Source organism: Bombus terrestris, chromosome 16 (genome assembly GCF_910591885.1).
Source record: "Bombus terrestris chromosome 16, iyBomTerr1.2, whole genome shotgun sequence".
NCBI classification, from domain to species: Eukaryota; Metazoa; Arthropoda; class Insecta; order Hymenoptera; family Apidae; genus Bombus; species Bombus terrestris.
Window position 1 is genome coordinate 7,094,366 of NC_063284.1, and position 21,033 is coordinate 7,115,398.

Sequence of the window (21,033 nt, forward strand, 5' to 3'; positions counted from 1 at the left end):
TTATATATATATAACACCTTTATTTTATATATATATATATATATATATATATGATCTTTATTTTCTCTTTTCAATTACTATATAAATACAAAATAATTTATTGCTGTAGTAATAAATCTATATGTGTATAAGGAAAAGAAGATAATACATATGTAGAAAAACTTACTAATACCAAATAAAAAAGGATAATGCAATATTTAATAACAAATTGTAAAAATGTGACATAATATCGTTTTTATTTATAACAATAGAATAACATATACAATATAACATAAATAATATATAACATTAACATTCACATAATATAACATCAACATAATATATAATATTAACATTCACTGACAATCTTCTTTTATATTATTTTCTTTCATATACACTAGTATATGGTATATGAAAGAGTATTCAATTTTTATTTTACGAAAAATGGTGGATTTATTCGGCAAAGATAAGGGAAATATTTCATTGTCAACACAATTACAATCTTATGAAGATGAAGACCAAAAAAGACTGCCAACGATTATTAATTTGCAAAAAACCTTTTATAGTATTAAAATTGCAGATATTGAAAATAGAATAAATAGGTTAAAAACGAATTTAAGCTTCATAAATACATTTCTAAATTTCGTTATGCTATCCTACATCTTAGTACTATATAGTATAATAAAAGATAAAAGTTAGGACATTTTTGAAAGTATTAGAGATCAGTATCGAAATTAATATCTAGGTTTGACGAAAGAAACGACGAATTATTAAATGCAATCGAAACTACAAATGAACAGACAGCTATAGTAGATGCAGAAACGACTGAAGAAATTGCAAATTTAAACAAATTACTTTCAACCCAAAATAATTTAGTAGAAAATTTAAAAGGAAAGATCGACATCATAGAAAATGATCGAATAGAAAGTGAAAAATTACACGAAGAGAAAATAGAACTGTTTGCTCGAAAGTACAAAAAAACGAAGGTTGAATTAATTTCTCAGATCAAAGTCTTAAGTAACTTATAAAGATTTCTTTTCCTTATTCTTTTTACACTCTGCCGTTCTTTGATATTTGTTCATAAGAAATTATGTTTCTAAAAAAAGTTCGACCATTTTTCTAGATGTAAGAATTAATGTTTTGGAAGATTTTAAAAAAATGCAAGATGTACTGAAAGAAAAGTTCCAAGCAAATGAGGTGCAAATGGTGGAGAATGAAGAAAGGATAAAAGAAACGATGGAAATTATTAATCGAAAAATTGAATTCGATAAGGAAATGTATTAATATTCTATTCGTTATACGTTTCACTGAAAAAATTTATCTTATCATGAACAAAAAATGAGGAGAATGTTTTTCGTTAAAAAATGATTTACAGGACTTTTTCAATGCAGGGTCAAAAATGAAATGTACGATTGTCTTCATGATCTAGCGATACAGTTTCAGAAAGAAGTTAACAAACATATAAATTTGCCAAATCAAAGATTAATGAGAGAAAATATTATGTTAAAAAATGAATTGTTACAAATTTCTACAAGAGTTTCATCGAATATTGACACCAATATCATTCTTAAGTAATACTTTAGATTTCATTTTTCTTTATCTTTTTATCCAAAAATTTAAAATATACTTTTCTTCCTTTTAAATATATTTACATTGAATATTTCTTATTAGTAATTTTTCATAAAAATGTATAACAAATAACGCATTATATATTAATAATAAATTAATATATATAATTATTTAACTTTATGTATATTATTTTGTAGTAATATATATTTATGTAAGTTTAGTAACATTATGTTCTTTTTGCGTATAGAAATGCAGCAATTGATTACAAAAAGAGAATGGGTGTACGAACTGCCTTTATAAGAGAAAATATAGTAATCGCGAAAGTACAGAATGAATTACTAAAACGATTAAGGAAGAAGTTTTACAATACAAAAGGATATCTTTCATCTATTAATATTCTTGATCCTGATGCAGAACAGAAATATTTAATGTTAATAGAAAATGCCCGTCGAGAAGAGAACGACATTAATTTTCGTTTCTCATCACTGAAAGCTTTACTTCATAAAGAAAGAACGAAAATTAACGTTGCGAGATATATTTTGAAAAGATTAGAATGCAAAATAAGAGCACTTTTGGAAACAATTTATGATTTGAAGTATAATGCAATGTGTTTACTAAAAGTATGCTAAAATATCTTTCTATATTAATTTCAGTTTTTAACTGCATAAATAACGTTAAAGTATCGATATCTATTTTAATTATTTAAAAAACTAATTTTGTATTACATTAATTGGATGCATATCTGAATATTTTGTAGTATCCCTCTAGTCGCAAGGATCTAATAACATTAAGCTGTATTGAGTCATTCTTATTCTTGAGAGATTTACTTATTAAAAGACAATTAAAACTTCGAAGCCACATTATTAAATCGTAAGTAATTTCATTAATTATATATTAGATATATATACTTTTAGTTTTGCAAAGTATTGCGAAAATGCAATATTTTTGTATAAGAAAATTTTAAAAAATTAACATATGTAAATAAATTGAGGTCTGAAACTATACCACAAGAATTAGAATCTGTGTCACATATAGAGGACATCTCTGAAGATATTGATTTTGACATAACAGTAAACTTTATAGAAGAAGAATCAAGTAAAGAAACTTTAGATGAAGTAAATAAATATTATCAAATTAATATATGTGGATTATTTAATTATATTTGAAATTTTTATTATTCAATTTTATTAGATGAAATATATTGACGATGTAGAGGAACAAAAAGAAATATCTGTTGAAGATAGGGAATCTCAAGAATCATTCATTGAAGATATTCTCAAAGATACTACTGATTTTCATGTAGAAAATTAATATAAATTAAATGCAAACTATGAGTTTGCAAAGGAATCATTATCTGACATCATAGAAGAATAAAATCTACTATTTAAAATTGTTTGCAAAGGTATTTTTCAATTTATCAGCATTATTATTTCTTTGGAAAAACATAATTTTTTATTTTTTATACAAAATCTACTTGTTATTAGCATAACACTCGAAGATTTTAGTATCCTAAATTATTTGATAGAACTTTTTATGCTTAACAAAAATAATAAGTCATGTCATAATATAATGTTTTAAAACATGTAATTCAAATAGTAATTTAATTTTTCTATATAGACAATAAATTATGTAAAAAAATGTTTCCTATTTATTAATATTGTACATAAACATAGCAATTATTACTTAACTTTTATTTATATACATAATTTTACAAAAATTATAACTTCATGTTTAAACTATTTCATGTTAATTTTTGTCATATCAATTTTGTGATCTGGTTTTATAAAGCGTTTCACTCTAGCTTTGTCTCGTTTCCTGTAATAATAAAAGGTAGATATCAATAAAATCCATGAATTTATTAAAAGGAAGTATCAAAAATATAAAATATAAAAGAAAATGTAATTAATATTTAAGAAAAAAGAATTTATGTAACTATTATAAATATTTAAATTACCATGGAGAAATTTAGTAAAAATTAATCTTTTAGCACATTCACCTAACAGAAATGTACTATTTTTTTTATATTTATATAAAATAGTATTGTATACTTACAATTTAATATTAGCAGGAGCAACAATATTTCTCTTTTGAAGAGACTTAAATCTGTCTTTCAACAGACTATTAGCTGGCTCAGTATTTCGTAAATTTCCAGTTAATTCATTAGATAATTTAAAATCAGGTTCTAAGGGTTCAAATTTAACTTTACTAAGAGTTTTAGTACCGGCTTCTTTAAGTGCTTTCTTTTTTAACCTCTTTTCTCTTAATATTTTTTGTTTCCTTTCTTTAGCAGCCAACTGATTGTTTAATAATTTCAATTTATATATATCTGAGCTTTTTTTTCTTTCTACCTTTTCCTGTTTTTTTCTATGTGCCAAGTCTTTCTGTTCTTTTTGTTTGCGCCTTTGCACACGTGTTTTCTTCTGATTTCTAACAACTGGATTTACAAACTTTACTGTTGGGTCATCATCCTCATCTTCATTAGGATTTCTATCATTTTCTGATTTTAGACCCTCTGACATTTCTTTTATCAAGTCATTCTCTTTTTCTTCAGGTGAAACCTGAAATAAAATTCTAATATGATAATCTACTTTCAATGTATGAATATAGATAGGTGTACCTTTCTGAACATCTTTGTGGTAACTCTATTAAGATGTTCTTCTTCTTTTATAAGCTCTATTTCCTTTTGAGCCACCTCATGTAATAAATTTTGATGATCTTCAAACGAAGGATTATAAGACATTCCTGGATGTGGTGGCTCAACTGCCGGTATATTAGATGGTTTTTTGCGCAAAGAAATAGGTATTCTCCTTTTTTTTACTCCAAAATGTTTTAATGTATGTCTGATTGTATCCGAAGACATCCAATTGGTATCAATGTCTCTTGTGGTTTCGTCTTTCCATAAATCAACATTAAATTTATTTCTTTTCAGTTTATTCAATTTTTTCATTGCTACCATTATTTTATTCTTCAAACACAATCTTTGTTTTATTTTAAAATCTTCTAAATATAATTTTTATATTCTTTTAGTTTTAAAACACTTTTTTGTGGTTATAAAAGAGTGTACAATATGTATAAATCATTAAACTTATAGCTATTCTAGAGAGAAATTCTCCTTCTTATAGAATACATAATAGTTTATAAAACTGGCGACCATCTTGGTTTAGTGCTGCCATTTATATTACTTTAAAATGAAAATCTCTATAGTTAGAGATATAAAATAACCTTTGTTATTATAAAATATTAACCTTTATATAATTAGAGTAGTTATAAAGTACTTTTAAATTTATATTAATTGAGACAATATTCATATAGTACATCACAAAAATGATGAACACTGCACTTTGTTTTAAAATAATTATCGATCACATTTTTAGATTAGGTAATTATTACATTATTAAGTAATTTTGTGAATAAACAGAAAATAAATTACACTACATAATAGTTCTTAAATAAGAAATGGCCAAATCATTTTTTTTCTCCATAGGATGTTCAAAGACATTCTCTTACATTATAATTTTTTCTTATACATACTCTTGTATTTCGATCCTTAAAGATAACACACAATATATTTTTATTAAATCAAGATACTTTACTACCTGAATCTTAACTTGTAAGTATATTTTGCATTTGCAATTTAAATGAAAATTAAGAAAGTGATAAAATAATGTTTTGCAGATGAAAAGTGAAAAAATCCGTAAAAGCAAAAGATTGTTATAATTCTGTATTACAGTTTATCAAAACTAACAATATAATGAAAGCACAAAATGAAAACAAAAGTGAAAATATATATTCACTTCTACTAGGTAGTATTTATAAATATATATTTATTATATCAATTATATTTATGTTATTCCTTTATTAATAATGATATAATTTGTAGATGAATCTTTTAAAGGAAATAATAATGCTGCAGTTGCTTATTACAATTTTATATAAAACAATGATATGGTAGTAAAAATTCAAGCAAATTCAGGAGGAATTTCAATTAATATGTCATCATTCATACTATAGACACCTTCTATAACAGAACCCAAGTGGCATGCACCATGGAAATTATATAGGATTATTAGTGATCATCTTTTATTATTTTGGTTATTGAATCAGGAAATGTATGGTTTATAACAGAATTTGCAGACAGAATAATTAAAGTAAGATTATTGTTTTATTTAATATTTTTGTTAAATTACATAATATATAGCAATTTCATTTTATACAATTTCATGGACTAATTTTACCTATAAATTTTGTAGATCATAGTAACCCTTATCTTATTAAAAATTTCAGATATTGGATCTTACAAGTGGAAAATTAAAAATTTCTTTAAATGGTGACATAACTAGTGTTCGTGAATTTGTATTTTCTCGAAGACATTTATATCTATTTTCTTGTGGAGAAGATCAGCAAGTAAAGTTAGAAGAATTATGGTCATTTATCAGTTGTATATTCCATGGCATTAGATCTTAATACTGATGTATTAATAACTGTAGGTAGAGATTCTACTGCAAGGGTATGAAACATGTGAACCAAAATAAATGTACATACACTTGTTGGTTACACTACACAGTTACTAGTGTAATTCATTAAATAACTGAACCACAGGTACCAATGTTATATATCCTAAAAAAATATTTAACTATATATATTTTTACTTATTTTTTTTACTAGCTCATCATTGGAAGTCACAATTGTACTGTATGATTATAGGATTTAGATATTGGAAGATCTAGAGCTACTTTAAGAAGTTACAAGAAAAATAAAAGAGTTGACTTTTCATCCATCACTGTATGTGTACTTTATTTCTTTAGATTGTTCAACATATATAAATTCCTTCATCTAATTTATGTTGTTCATTAGATATATGTTTGCATCAGCATCTCCAGATAACATCAAGCAATGGAAATGTTCAGAAGGATAATTCATTCAGAATTTATCTGGCTATAATACAATAGTTAATTGTTTAGCTGTTAATGCTGATGGCGTACTAGTTTCTGGAGCAGGCAATGGAAATCTTTGGAAGTGAAGAATAGGGCAAATATGATACTTCATATAAAAATTGTATTTTTTCAATTGATTTCCAGCATTGTTTATGATATTTATATAGATATATTTTAAGGTATAATTTCTAATGCTTACAAGTACCAGTTCAACTGGACTCAATGGACAGTGAAGCTGGAGTATTTAGTAGTACATTTGATTCTGGTATTCATATAATTACAAGAGAGGCAGACAAAACAATAAAAGTATATAAAAATGATACTGCTGTAAGAAAATTATTTTTTAAATATTATCGTGCCAATAATTAATATAAAAAGACACAATTTCTTTTTTATTATTATTTTCATACTAAAGAGATACATCCTGTAAATTGGAAGTTGGATATAATAAAGCAAAGAAAATATTAAGCATTTTTATATGTGTAATAAATATTATTAATTTTAAATTTCCTTTCAGTTATAATTTGTAGTGAAAACCAGATTGGCAAAACATGTTTGTGTTTTATAGTTCTTCATTCAAGTCAAATTCTTCTTCAGGAAAATCTCCTACTTTCACATGTATTGGTTTGACAAACCCACCATATTTCGGTAAACATTCGAAATAGCTTTTTCCGTTGACACTATAGCAGTAAAATATGCAAGAAATTAAAAATAAACTGCATAATGATAAGAAATAGCAAGCATAAAATAATAATGATCTTACGTTCCATCATTCTTTCCAAGTGGTTCATCATATTTTACTCCAATCCACCAACCTTCTTTAAACTCAGTTTTACCTATAGACAAATCATAAACAAAGATAATATAATCAAGCAATAAATTTAAACAGGAGTATGTATACTTACCAACATACATTATTGTAGCTCTTCGTTTTGGTTGATTTGGTACAGAAACTTCACAACGATCACCAACTTTACATAACTGTGCAGCTGCTATTTCTGCTTCTTCTTCTTGCTTCTTTTCTTCTGCTCTTCTTTTCATTTCTTCCTCATTATATTTTCCTAGTTTATTTTTCTCCAAGAATGCTTTTACAGTATCTAAAACATTAGAAATTTAATATTTAATACAAATATACGAAATAGTCTATGCAACTTTTTCAGATCATAACTCTGTTATCAGTGCAATTAGAGAAAAAAGTCAAGGGATAAATGGCTCAAAAAGTATTACATTTATAGAAATATATTCTTTTTATAAGTGCAATTGTGCATGTGCATTCAATAATTACATTATTTTTTAAAATAGAAATGCATATTTTTGGATAGATTAAATCCTCTCTGTATTTACATTTATATAATTATAATTTGTACATTATTAATTATTTTACCTGATCTTTTAGCATATTCTTCTTCAGATATTTCAAATTTCTCTACATTATTTAAATTTTCCTCAGTACGAGAAAAATTATCTATCACCTAAAATTTTTATATGTATAATACCATTGCAGTTGAAAAGAATTTTTATGCTATATTACTACGTTTATATTACAAATGTATCTTACATGTATTCGCATTCCATCGTCAATAGGATATGATCCTAATAAACGTTGACCATTGTCTAATACGCAAATTAATTTTTCATTTTTGTCATATACTTCAATTTTCATTGTTGTTGGATTACCACCAGTAAGAAGTTCCAATTTTCCCTTTAATATAATTAAAATAAGAATATATAATAGCATATATCAAACAATAATATACAGTAACTATTACAATAAACTCTTACCTTAAATTCATCAATTGTTATTCCTTTTTGAAATCGCCGTTCTATGCAATATGAGTTGTGACCAGAGTTAGTAATGGATACATTTACAAAATCTGATGTTATTACGTTATAAGCACTCATGTTTTTGTAATAGAAAGGAATGTATCACAGTATGATCAAATCAACTTGCAAGCAGCAAACTTTATATAGGTTATGTATATTATGGTACTGGAATTAAGACTTCATCAAATGATTCATTTATTTAATAATGACAATTGCAAGATCTAATAACAAATGTAATATTATTTTCTATCTTTTTTATGTTATGAATGTATTAAATAATAAATTCTGAATAAAACGACTGAGACACTTCTGCATAATATGTATATATATGCGGATAAACAGTATAGTTTGACAGATCGTCAAATCAATAGTTCGATGCTTCAACTACGAGTTTCATCTTATGTATAAATATCAAAATAAAACTTTTATTACAAAAGTATAAGAAAGTTTTAATTACATGTTTAGTATAGACGAAAATTAAGTGATCCTTTAACTTTTCTGATCCGAATTTATATACAGTGAACAAAATCCCCAAGTAGCAATATTGTTTTAGATAAAAAACATTAAATATAATTAAAAGATGATTGTGAAATGATTAAAGAATAATAAGAAATAGAAAAGCAATATTAAGAACTAAAAAGATTGTTTTATTTTTATTATAAACTAAATGTAATATTTTAAGATATAGCAGTGTAATAAAATTTACAGTTTATTAAATTAGAGAAAAACAAAAGTTATAATGTTAGTAACTCTGATGTTAGTAACTAGCATCTATCTACTAGTATTATCTTTGCTTCAAATATTCGATTTTTCATATTATAGATTACTTTTTGTTCAATATAAAATGTAAGATTACATAGGAATGATTTAAAGTATATAGTACGCACACACTCCGCAGGTAAGAATGGCGCTTTTGTCAAGTGACCTGCCACGTAATGTTGTGTGTCGCGTCAACGAGGTATCGGATACGTTTCTTCGGTAATTAACGGCGACTTATGTTGTAAAAAGTGCAATGCACGTCTTATAGTGCAGTGAGATTTAAATTTTTCTCCATATTCATTGTGGTAACCTCGTCAAAAAGGTAAAAAACTTTCTCTATGCCATAAAAACTGAAAAAGCTTAAACTTCATAGTATTTCAACTTCAATGTAGCGTTTTAACCTCTTGATCTTCTTGGACTCTTAATCTTTAAAAACTAATTAATTAAATTAATCTTTGAACATTAATGTTGAGATACCAGTTATCTATATCTTGTATTAAAAAATGTATGTCGCAAATGTAGTTTCTTAGATGGTACAAAATTCTGTGGTAATTAATAAACTGTATTACATTTCTACATATAAATTCGATTAAATTATTATATGTTAAAGATATTTTTGAAGTACTGTTTTTGATCAAATAAATATGAAAAATGTTTAACATTTTTATGCATGCACTTTGTACATAATGTAAAGTTTGTATCTGAAATTATAATTGAAAGAAAGTATTTAATCTTCTTTTTCAGTATTAAAGTTAGTCACCAAATCCAATGAGTATGCCACCAGATTCAATGAAACGATACTCAGAATCGTATCCTGATCAAATGAATCACTTAAATAATCAAATGAATATGATGCCACCACCACAGCACGGCTATAACAAATTATTAGTAAGTAATAAAAAAGATGTCTCAATAATTTTACATTTGATTAAAAATTATATTGCAGATGTTTGTATAAATTCAAATTTTTATAACTATAACTAAACCTAAATTGAAATTTATTTTGTTCTTTTAATATTGTAACAAGTTCTTTGTTATTAATATTTTATACATTCATGTATATTATATGTACTTTGTATATATTTATGCATTTGGATTTTTTATTAATGCGTTAACATCAACAGTTTAAAAATGATGTATGAGGTACAAATTTGTTAAACATTTTGTAATTAAAAGATGAGTATTATTATGACAATAATAATTAAAATGACAAATATAACATGGATTTATTAATTTCTAATTCACGTTTAATATACAAAAGTATATTATAGTGTAATTATGCTATAGCCTATATTTATTTTATATTATATGATTTAAGGTGTATGCATAACTGTAAGTAATCAAATAATTTAAATAACACGGGGAGATTAGGTTCATTCAGATATATATATATATATATATATATATATTTATTATATTTGTAAATTTTAGGTTAAGTTAGATTAATACATCACTCGTTTTTAAAGTAAAAAATGAATAGGAATATTATAGAAATTTTTATTGTATTATCTTTGAAAATATGAAAAATTGAAATTATAAAATAATTTCAACGTCAAATATATTGGTAACAATTTTAAAGTATAGATTTTTATACAATACAAAAATAAAACTATTTGGCAGTACAACACATTTCATAATACAAAAACTAAACTCGTACATTACTATTAAAAAGTTAATTCAGACATGCATCTTTCACTCAATATATACATTCTAAGGCAAATTTTTTCTTTTTTTATTTGTCATTATATACATTATAGAAATTATTTAAACATTTCCAAGACACGTTCGACTACGTAAACTTTGAGTGGCAACACCCTCTTTCACACGCCCTAATCTCATTATTAAATTCTTTAAAGAATTTTTAATACTGGAAACTCGATCACTCGCAATGAGAAATCATACTAAATGTATTTCTTTTACCATCTTGTATCTATATTAAGAGATATTAAAGTGGGAACGAACATTGTCATTATTTTGTAGCCTTTTCAAATTTGTACGCTCTTTTTAAACGTAAATCGAACATAAGAAATACAGATATGTATATGCACACATCTGTCCCATAATTATGGTAAAATCGGTAGGAGGATTTCTACGTAAAAAAATGTCAAGAATATAAAACAAAATTTTTCAAACGCTACTTCGTTTTTATTAAAATCGAGTTATATGTGTGTGGTTAGCGAATATTCCACAGAGCGAAAATGGCGCTTCTGTCAAGTAAGCTGCCACGTAATGTTATGTTGTGTGTCGCGTCGACGACGTACTGTCGGTTCGACAATTAACGGTGAATTACACTGTAAAAGTGCAATGCACGTCTCATGTGGCAGTGAGATCTAAATTTTTCTTCATATTCGCCGTAGTAAAGTTGTCCAAAAGGTGAGAAATGTTCTCTATGCTAAAGAAACTGAAGAAAAGTTTAGGCTTCACGGCATCTTCACTTAGACATGACATTTTAACCTTTTGATTTTCCTGACCGCTTTATCTTTAAAAATCAATTGATTTAATTTCGGAAAATTGATATTAAGATATCAAATTCAAGTACGATATAAACTTAGTAAAAGATATAATTATTAAGGGACATTACAATTAAATTTTATTAAATGTTATTACATTTTAAAGATGTTATTTGAATATTATTTTTAGTAAAATAAAAAAATATAAGAAATGTTTAATATTTTTATTTGTTTTCCATATCTTAAGATTATATATTCTTTTATTTCTAGTTTTATTTTTAGTGTCTTTTTATCTTTAAGATTTGTATTGTAATTTCTTAAATCTTGTATTTTTATTGAAACAAGTTTCTGCATGTTAGTAGCCTTTCCTGTAAAGTATAAAGTTTGTATCTGAAATTATAATTAATAAAAATCATTTCTTTCAGTATCCAAGTCAGTCACCAAATCCAATGAGTATGCCACCTGATTCAACGAATAAACGATATTCAGAACCATATCCTGATCAAATGAATCACGTAAATAATCAAATGAACGCGATGCCTCTTCCACAGCATGGCTACAATAAAGTATGGGTAAGTAAATACAAGAGCTTTTAAGTAATTTTGTCATTTTATATGTATATTATAAAAATTAGACATTAAGTATAAAATGCAAAATCTTTTAATTAATAAAAAATGATTCTTCCTGTTCTTGTTCAACATTTCATTAATTTTGGATTGTGTAATAATAGACTTTTTAAATAATTATAATAAAATATTATTATTATTTACTTATTTATTATACATAGTATCAACTTAGGACTTTATATCTTACTTGTATCTTGTACTATTAACTCTCATATTTCCATACTTTTTGTTCATTCTTTTTCATCTTCATTTTTATTTATATATATATTCTATATATTCTACCTATGGACTATTCTAAGATTTCTACATTTACATATTGTTTTCCTTAATTCCCTCCTTTGTTCTTTCTCTCTCCCTTTTGCCTTTTCCCTCCCTTGTCCACTCTATCCTCTTTAGTATTTCTATTCCTTGTCCCATTTCTCCTAATATCATTTTCAGATCTTCTTCAAATTTTGGTCTTCCTCACATACTTGTAACACGTATCTCATTGTCTTCTTCCACTTCCTACAGATTCTATATTTTTTTTCTTCACTCTCCTTCCAATAATCTTTAGTTTTAGTTTTGTTTCCATATCTATATTTTACTAGCAGTCTTATATCTTTGTTTTTCATCTTTGTTACCAAGTATCTGTGACTTTGTTTCTCCATTATTTATAATAAATTATTATTTAATGACAGATTTGAAATATAACTATACAAAAAAATTATTAAATTACTGAAAGTACTGATTTGATTTGTACATTTTCATAATTTAATAATTGACATCAAAAAAAATCATTTTTATGTATACTATTTACAACGATAATTAATGTACAGTTTGTGTCTATTTTTTCTTTTAGTATCCAAATCAACCACTAAATCCAATGAGTAGTATGCCACCAGATCCAATGAATAAGCGATACTCAGAAACATATCCTGATCAAATGAATCACTTAAATAGTCAAATGAATATGATGACTGTCACGCAACATGGCTACAATAAATTTTGGGTAAGTAATACAAGAAAGAATGTTTAAATAGTTTTACATTTTATCAATAATTATATATAATGGCTATTCGTTCTAATCATGTAATAATGTTTGTCAGATAGTTATTAGTATTATCTGTTATTTTATTGTCTCTTTTTTCAGGGAATGGAAACTGTTGATCTTTTGCAATGTAGGAATGTCCTCCCAACAGAGAAAGTAGAACCACCAAAAATTAAACTTCACCAAGAGTTTTTAGACAGTGTTAATTGTAATCCTGAGTAAGTACTTTCTACAATAACTTATTAGGCAGATTGAGTTGTTAAATATAAATAATATTTCTATCATCGTTATTTATTTAATTTATTACTCAGTTAATGAACAGTTAGTTAATTTATTATGACCAAGTGGGATTAGTTAATTTTCTAATTTTATTTTTTGACGGTTTTATTCCTTTTTCAGCATTTTCCGCTGCACACTCACGAAGATTCCCGAATCAAATACTTTACTGCAGAAATCTAGGTTGCCTTTAGGAGTTTTAATACATCCTTTTAGAGATCTAAATGTAAGTAAAACTTTTTTTTGTTTAATTTGAACATATAATGTATAAATTTATTAGTAACGAAGCATTGTTGTACCTCCAGCATTTACCAGTGATACAATGCAGTACAATAGTTAGATGTCGTGCTTGCAGAACATATATTAATCCATTTGTATACTTCAATGACTCAAAAAGATGGAAGTGTAATCTTTGTTATAGAGTAAACGAATGTAAGCATAAATTTGTGTATTTTAAGTTATTTTTATTCAATTGTTATATTTTAATATTTTGTTCACTTTGTTATTGTGTTAAAATATTAAATTTTACATGTTCCGAAACTTATACGAATATTATTTTTATAGTACCAGAGGAATTTCAGTTCGATCCCGTAACAAAATTATACGGAGATCCATCAAGAAGACCAGAAATAAGAACTAGTACGATTGAGTTTATTGCACCTAGTGAATACATGGTAAAAAATTTGAAAAATTAATATATAATTCATTCAATTATATTGTTCATTCAAGTATTCAAATATTTGTTTGTTGATATTTTTATAAAAATGATTTATATAAAAAAAATTTTTCTTTTAATATATATTTCATAATGATAGAAATTGCATAATTATTATTGAATTATTCTTAAAATCAAAGTTGAAATTAAAAGTTGGAAATAATGTGAAATTTGGAAAAGTAAATAATTAAAACAATACATATGTTTAAGCTACGTCCACCACAGCCAGCTGTATATCTGTTTGTTTTGGACGTTTCGAGACTGGCAGTTGAGAGCGGTTACTTGACCATAGTGTGCAACGTAATTTCAGAAGAATTATCAAAGCTGCCTGGCGATAGTAGGACACAAATTGGATTTTTAGCAGTAGATTCCGCAATACACTTCTTTGGCATACCTGACAATGTATCACAACCTCAGGAAATGATCATGCTTGACATTGATGGTAAAATCATACTCATTTTACTTTTTAAACTTATTTTACATATTGAGTTTGAAGTATATATTTAACATATGTGTCTAATTGTAAGAAATCTTTATGCAGATGTGTTTCTTCCATGTCCGGAAAATCTAATTGTCAATTTAAATGAACGAGAAGAATTAGTAAGAGATTTATTGGCTCAATTACCTACAAAATTTCAAGGAACTCATGATACAAATAATGCTTTGGGTGCGGCGTTACAAGCTGCATATAAACTTATGGTACGCGAAAAGTATATTTACATTCAAAGAATAATTAAGTAGTTTGAATTATTTAATTTAAACAGATTCTGTGAAAGGGTATGTTAGATTATCTTAAAGAATCTTTACAATAAGATTTAATATTAAAGATAAACCAATAACAATAAATGTATTACTAAGTAGAAGACAGAGAATATATAAAAAATAAGTGAAATTTTTTAGCTCAATCACCAAAATCTTATTTTTTCCTATTTTAGTCACCAACTGGTGGACGTGTGACTGTCTTCCAAACTTGCTTGCCAAATATAGGTCCAGGATTATTGCAAGCAAGAGAGGACCCAAATAATAGAGGGGGTAAAGATGTACCACATTTAAATCCAGTTACAGATTTTTATAAAAGGTTGGCGTTAGATTGCAGCGGACAGCAAATTGCAGTCGATCTATTCCTATTAAACTGTCAATACTGTGACCTAGCTACTCTTTGTATGTATTAATTTATTCTCTGTATTGTTTACCAATTAGTGATATTTCAACGTGTTATTAATGCAAAACTATTGGAGATATATCGAGTTTTTTATCATTTATGCATAGAAATTCTTTTCTTCTCTTATCATAAATTTTAAGTATTTAATAAATTTATTAATGTCTGTATAACTAAAAAGATGGTTAAAGTTAACTATACTAAAAAATAGAGACAATAAAAGTTAAACAAATACAAATTTTATTTTATAGCGGGTATGTGCAAATTCTCTGGAGGTTGTATATACCATCTTCCTCTATTCCGGAGCTCGAAACCACAACACACGGAGACTCTCGATAGAATACTGAGACGTTATATTACCAGAAAGATCGGTTTTGAAGCAGTGATGAGAATACGATGTACACGAGGACTGAGCATTCATACTTTCCATGGAAATTTCTTTGTAAGGTCAACTGACCTCCTTAGTTTGCCTAACGTCAATCCGGATGCTGGTTTTGGAATGCAAATCTCTATAGAAGAGAATCTTTCAGATGTGCAAAACGTCTGTTTCCAGGCAGCTTTACTTTATACCTCAAGTAAAGGTAGATATATTTTTGTATTATTATTTAAAGAGTTTTATTATGATAAAAGATTATGAAAATATTAAGAAATATCACGTATAGTATTTATATTATTTATCATTACTTTCATGCAACAAAAACTATTTTGTTTATTTCGACTATCTTATATAAAAAGAACTACAATGTTGTGAGGTCCTGTGTTATTTACGATATTCTATTTAATTCTTGAGAATATAAAAATTTTATATATTAAAGCACTCTTATGATAGAACTAGAAGTGACAAAATTTAAAAAATATATTTTAGGTGAAAGAAGAATTAGGGTACACACATTATGCCTACCGGTAGTATCTACCATATCGGATGTTCTGCATTCCGCTGATCAACAATGCATAGTGGGCCTACTTTCTAAAATGGGTAAGATTTCTTTCTTGGTAATATACAGTTCTTTTAGATATTATTTATAGTACTTCGTTAAATAGCACAGATATTAAAAAATTGATTGTTTGTTGATTGAAATTTGCTTTACTACATTTTATGGCAAGAAAGTATAAAAATATATACAAAAAATGAATATACTTTCAAGAATGTTACAATCTCTTTTATTGTTTATATTTTATACTATTACACATGTACTCATTATTTTTGACATATTCTTTGTATAGTATTTTTATTATTTATGCTTTTATAGCTGTAGACAGATCTCAGCAGTCCTCTTTATCTGATGCAAGGGACGCTCTGATAAATGTCGCCATAGATGTTTTATCAGCCTACAAATTGTCTCAATCAGTGGCCTCTGGTGGACTTCTTGCTCCAGCAAGCTTAAAACTACTGCCTCTTCATATTATTGCTCTGCTCAAATGTGTAAGTGTTATTTAAAAACTCATACTTTTTATATGATAACATAGATATGTTTTATATACATCATATATATAGTCTTAATGATTGTGCTACTGCAAAGTACTTTCCACTAATATCTTTTACATATCTTACAAAACAATTTGAAATTCATGTCTTATAACATTCATTTTGATAATGTATAATAATCATGTGATATTTTATTTTCCATTTCTTTATAATTAAAAAGTAATAATTTTTTAGGTTGCCTTCAGGTCAGGAACAAACACGAGACTTGATGACCGGGTGTTCGCAATGTGCCAGTTGAAAACTCTACCACTGTTTCAATTAATTCAAATGATTTATCCAGATCTGTATCCTGTTCACGCGCTTGAAGATCGAAATGCGAAAGATGTCGATGGGAAAAAATGCCCACAACCACCTAGACTGCATCTTTCCGCAGAAAAACTTGATTCTCGGGGTGCTTTCTTAATGGACATCGGTGATCGAATATTTATCTTAATCGGCAAAAATATTAATCCTTCGTTTTGTTGTAATGTTCTTGGAGTCTCTGCTTTTCCCTCGATACCGGAAGAACTTGTAAGTTCATACTTACATAATTGATCAGTAATTTAATATTTAGTTTAGACAAAACTTAGCTTTTATATATTAAATCTCCTTTTCAATATTATGTTCATATTTAATATAGGAAATAAAAGGAAAATATTTTTATTTTCAGTATGAGTTACCAGAGATTGAGACACCCGAAAGCGAAAGGTTACGAAATTTTATATTTAGTTTGCAAGAAGAGAAACCCTATCCAGCTTCTATACAAATTATTCGGTAAGTTTCTTAGTTTTACTCTTAAAATATGTAACTCAATAGAATGTATGTATAAAATGTGTAATTTTTTATTTTCAGGGATGACAGTCACTTCAGGACACTTTTTATTGAACGATTAGTTGAAGATCGTTTTGAGAATTCTTTGAGTTATTACGAATTCTTGCAACATCTTAAGACTCAAGTGAAATAATAATAGAAGAATTTATTTTGGAGTTAAATGAATACAGAAGAAGAAACAAACAAATCTTAACACACAGAAGTCATTGTTTATTACAGTGAAAGTGTTTAGCAATCGCGAACTGTGTTCAAAAAATACGAACCTCTTAAAAACGATTGTTTGATCGGTTAATTAGAATGAAACACCTAGAAATATAAAAAACCATATATATATATGTATATACATACATGTGTATATACATATATATAATATATACACATATTTCTGTGTATATGTCCATATATATGTATGTATATTGGTAATTATATACATGTATACATATATGTACGTATATGTTTGTAGGAATGAATGTTATTCTTGTTTTAAGAAATGTTAAAGCATTTAAATATAATTCAATTGTAATTATTATTATTATTTTATTATTATTATGATAATTATTGTTATTCGTATTAGTTGCAGTATCTTTTTGCGTTCGTCGGTTAAATTAACTTAAACAAATTTTGTTTTTCTAGTGTCTTCTTTTTGTCCTAAGAATTTTTATTTATTTGATTTTACAATATTTTAAAAATCGTTTTGAGAATTCAAATTGTTCAAATTTTGTGATTCTAAATTCTTTGTTTAGTTATTTTTTATTAACACATTTACCTATCTCCAGTGAGATGCCAAATTTTACGAACTTTCTGATTTAGTATTGAAGCCTATATATTTTGTGAAATTTGGTTTTTTAATGAATCGTGTCTTGTGCGATCTATATATTTTAAATGTAATATTTTCTTCATAATAATTAGTTAGTAAAATATTTCCTCTTTGGTCGGAATGATTTTGTAAATACCGTCATATTTTGGACAGAAATTTTACAATAAATTACGAATTATGACTTATCATCTACGTAATATAAAGCAATATAATATACATATATTTCATAAGGTATGGTGTATCCAAAACAAGAAATTCATACGCTCAAAATAAGATGAGTCTTGGTTCTTTTAATCCAACTCTGTTACTTTTTTATGATGGTAGCGGTATACTTACAGTATTTTAGTTCTATAACGAGGATTGATTTCAAGTAAGGTAGCGTATGTTGATAATTCTAATTTCTTTTTTTATTTACTAACTCTTATCATTGAAATGATTGAAATAGAAAAATTAAATTATTAGTCTACATATTATATACATGTGTGTATAAAAATTGTTTGCCTCTTGTAATACAGAGCTACAATTATTATTACGATAGAAACGTAATTTCCATAATGACCATAAAAATATTTTTAATGTCATCTTATTTTTCATGCAAGAATTACATCTTTGGAATATACCACCCTTTATGAAGCAATATATTATATGCAGAATGTCTCACTAAATATCATATGGCAGTACAATTATTCTGTTATTGATCTTACAAAAAATTATATATTGACGTTGATACAATTGTTATTCTAATTATTATGTAACATTCATATTTATTCTATACAAAAAATTTGCAAATAAGAATTAATTTTTTGTATTGTTAAATCTTTCTAAGTTATTAACTTTTTATTAATATTCTAAATTAAAACAAATTTTCTGTGAAGAAGATAGTTATATAATTGTTTTATTAACATATTTAATATTCAGAGAAAAATGATGTACGAGAATTTTAAATTCGGATGAAACATTACATTTCAGATTATTTAATTAAGGAAAAATAGCATTTCTTTATTCAATTATCATTATCGCGAGTCACAATACATAATGTAACATGTTAGTTATGCAACTGAATGATTTAGCAATTGCCAGCATATTTCTTTCTGATATTATTGATAAGAGAATGTTGCACTTATATTTAATGAGATGTACTGTGAATGAATGTACGTACGTATATATACATGCGTGTATGATGTACGTGTATATATGTATATGTATAGACTAATCTCGAATTAACAAAGCTAATGACACATTGTTTGCAAGGGTTGACGAATTGTAGAAATGTACAAACAAATTTCATGTGAATATACGTAACTCATAGAACATGATTTTAGAACAAAATGAATACATTCTATTAAATGAAAATGAAATGGAATTTCACATTATATACAAAGACTAGTTGTCAGTCATTTCTAAATACTTGATATTACTTCAATTTTTATATTTTACCTTGATATTTGTTTATTCCTTTAGAAAAGTAAAGGTTTTGATATCAAGATCATACACAAAAGTAATTATTTTAGATAAGATATACCAGTACAAATCATAAGATGACTATGCAATGAAATTTTTGCAACCTATATTTCACCTATCTTAAGTGCAAAGACCTTTTTTAAATAGTGGAAAATTATAGGAAATTCGAGATTTAAGAACCATAAGGCAACTCTTTGTTCTAAAACTTTTATTAATGTTATAAATTACTATAATAATAACAAAATTAGATATATATGTAATTAATTTGCAAACTATTTAGCTTTATGTAACTAAATAAATTTTTATTGTACTTAATTTTTAAATGAAAGTAATTTCTCATTATATATACAGTATGGAGCAAATAACTGGGATCGCTTCGATTACTGCGTAAGTAATGATTTTAATGAAAAATGTTTCAAGTAAAAGTTGAATGGTTTCAAGAAAGGCATAATTCGGTGTGATTAGTTTTTGTTTATAACAGGATGCATTGAGGACATATGCAGATCAAGTTTGTTTTCTTTTTAGCTATTCTGTATAAAAAAAATATGAGCCAATTTATATAAAAAAACCATATTAGTTTAGGAGATATTTTAACTTTAATTATTCAAAATAGCATAACAATAGATGTAATTTAAATCTCCCTCTATTAACTCTATTCATAAAATGCAACTCATGTTCTATGAAATGATATCAACATAAATATCTTTGCAGACAGTACAGAGATCGGTACATTATGTAGTGATACTTATCGTTGGATATACGTATATTGTATGTATATGGATGAATATATCTCACTTAGTTAATTCGAGATAAGTCTAGGAAAACAGGAGATTTCTAAATTCCGTTTCTCCTACCACCAATGCTGCCAAAAGAAGAAAATAAGTATCCAAACAACTTTCGTAGATTCAGACGAATCATAAATCAACGAGATGAAAACAGAGGTGGAAGGATGATCTAACTCGTTCGAGAATATAAACTGTGCTGTGAAAGGTGCAAGAAATAAAACTCTCAATACTGTAGCATTGTTTTTAATGACTGACCTAATGAGTTAATATATGCAACTAATTCAACAAAACATTTTAGTTTATCATAAAATAATATATTTGTTTGACATATTAGATATATAAAAAAAAAATATTAT

The 21,033-nt window shown here is 26.0% G+C and overlaps 3 protein-coding genes, 1 non-coding gene and 1 pseudogene across 7 annotated transcripts; 3 read left to right on the top strand and 2 right to left on the bottom strand.

Annotated features, from left to right (window-relative positions):
• Positions 1-258: 258 nt before the first annotated feature.
• On the top strand, positions 259-2,922 carry LOC100648301. The gene is made up of 8 exons (XR_007226832.1): positions 259-581; positions 725-996; positions 1,103-1,256; positions 1,371-1,550; positions 1,796-2,168; positions 2,306-2,418; positions 2,540-2,663; positions 2,740-2,922. It is a non-coding gene; the product is annotated as an uncharacterized LOC100648301 (transcript).
• Positions 2,923-3,218: 296 nt separating this feature from the next.
• LOC100647999 (ribosome biogenesis protein NOP53) lies at positions 3,219-4,916 on the bottom strand. The gene is made up of 3 exons (XM_003401786.4): positions 4,166-4,916; positions 3,601-4,106; positions 3,219-3,363 (listed from the first exon to the last, which is right to left on the bottom strand). Exons 1-3 carry the CDS (start codon positions 4,502-4,504, stop codon positions 3,285-3,287), a joined length of 924 nt encoding a protein of 307 aa, XP_003401834.3. The 5' UTR covers positions 4,505-4,916; the 3' UTR covers positions 3,219-3,284.
• An 89-nt stretch (positions 4,917-5,005) lies between these two features.
• Positions 5,006-6,953, top strand: LOC100646393 (annotated as a pseudogene).
• On the bottom strand, positions 6,584-8,795 carry LOC100647878 (tubulin-folding cofactor B). The gene is made up of 6 exons (XM_003401785.4): positions 8,265-8,795; positions 8,041-8,184; positions 7,867-7,954; positions 7,388-7,579; positions 7,246-7,318; positions 6,584-7,162 (listed from the first exon to the last, which is right to left on the bottom strand). Exons 1-6 carry the CDS (start codon positions 8,382-8,384, stop codon positions 7,045-7,047), a joined length of 735 nt encoding a protein of 244 aa, XP_003401833.1. The 5' UTR covers positions 8,385-8,795; the 3' UTR covers positions 6,584-7,044.
• A 435-nt stretch (positions 8,796-9,230) lies between these two features.
• Positions 9,231-20,911, top strand: LOC100648491 (protein transport protein Sec24A). Of its 4 annotated transcripts, none has more exons than XM_003401790.4 (17): positions 9,231-9,387; positions 9,810-9,953; positions 11,941-12,087; positions 12,980-13,129; positions 13,271-13,386; positions 13,568-13,670; positions 13,750-13,876; positions 14,009-14,118; positions 14,370-14,601; positions 14,701-14,858; positions 15,095-15,320; positions 15,570-15,899; positions 16,184-16,294; positions 16,569-16,741; positions 16,979-17,314; positions 17,454-17,557; positions 17,636-20,911. In XM_003401790.4, exons 2-17 carry the CDS (start codon positions 9,834-9,836, stop codon positions 17,745-17,747), a joined length of 2,655 nt encoding a protein of 884 aa, XP_003401838.1. In that variant the 5' UTR covers positions 9,231-9,387; positions 9,810-9,833; the 3' UTR covers positions 17,748-20,911. The 4 variants fall into 4 exon arrangements, with proteins under 4 accessions (XP_003401838.1, XP_020723022.1, XP_048269179.1 ...); XM_020867363.2 differs by having other exon boundaries at positions 9,233-9,387; positions 9,818-9,953; XM_048413222.1 differs by lacking the exon at positions 9,810-9,953 and having other exon boundaries at positions 9,237-9,387.
• Positions 20,912-21,033: the final 122 nt, after the last annotated feature.

Excerpts from the sequence above, each read along its gene's own strand:
- LOC100648491 (XM_003401790.4), top strand. The coding sequence starts at position 9,834 with ATGAGTATGCCACCAGATTCAATGAAACGATACTCAGAATCGTATCCT. Across the intron at positions 13,130-13,270 it reads ATGGCTACAATAAATTTTGG|GGAATGGAAACTGTTGATCT; the intron begins GTAAGTAATACA and ends CTCTTTTTTCAG. Across the intron at positions 15,321-15,569 it reads CTGTGACCTAGCTACTCTTT|CGGGTATGTGCAAATTCTCT; the intron begins GTATGTATTAAT and ends TTTATTTTATAG.
- LOC100647999 (XM_003401786.4), bottom strand. The coding sequence starts at position 4,504 with ATGGTAGCAATGAAAAAATTGAATAAACTGAAAAGAAATAAATTTAAT. Across the intron at positions 4,107-4,165 it reads CCACAAAGATGTTCAGAAAG|GTTTCACCTGAAGAAAAAGA; the intron begins GTACACCTATCT and ends ATTTTATTTCAG. Across the intron at positions 3,364-3,600 it reads GCTCCTGCTAATATTAAATT|GAAACGAGACAAAGCTAGAG; the intron begins GTAAGTATACAA and ends TTATTATTACAG.
- LOC100647878 (XM_003401785.4), bottom strand. The coding sequence starts at position 8,384 with ATGAGTGCTTATAACGTAATAACATCAGATTTTGTAAATGTATCCATT. Across the intron at positions 7,580-7,866 it reads AGAATATGCTAAAAGATCAG|ATACTGTAAAAGCATTCTTG; the intron begins GTAAAATAATTA and ends CTAATGTTTTAG. Across the intron at positions 7,319-7,387 it reads AGCTACAATAATGTATGTTG|GTAAAACTGAGTTTAAAGAA; the intron begins GTAAGTATACAT and ends ATTTGTCTATAG.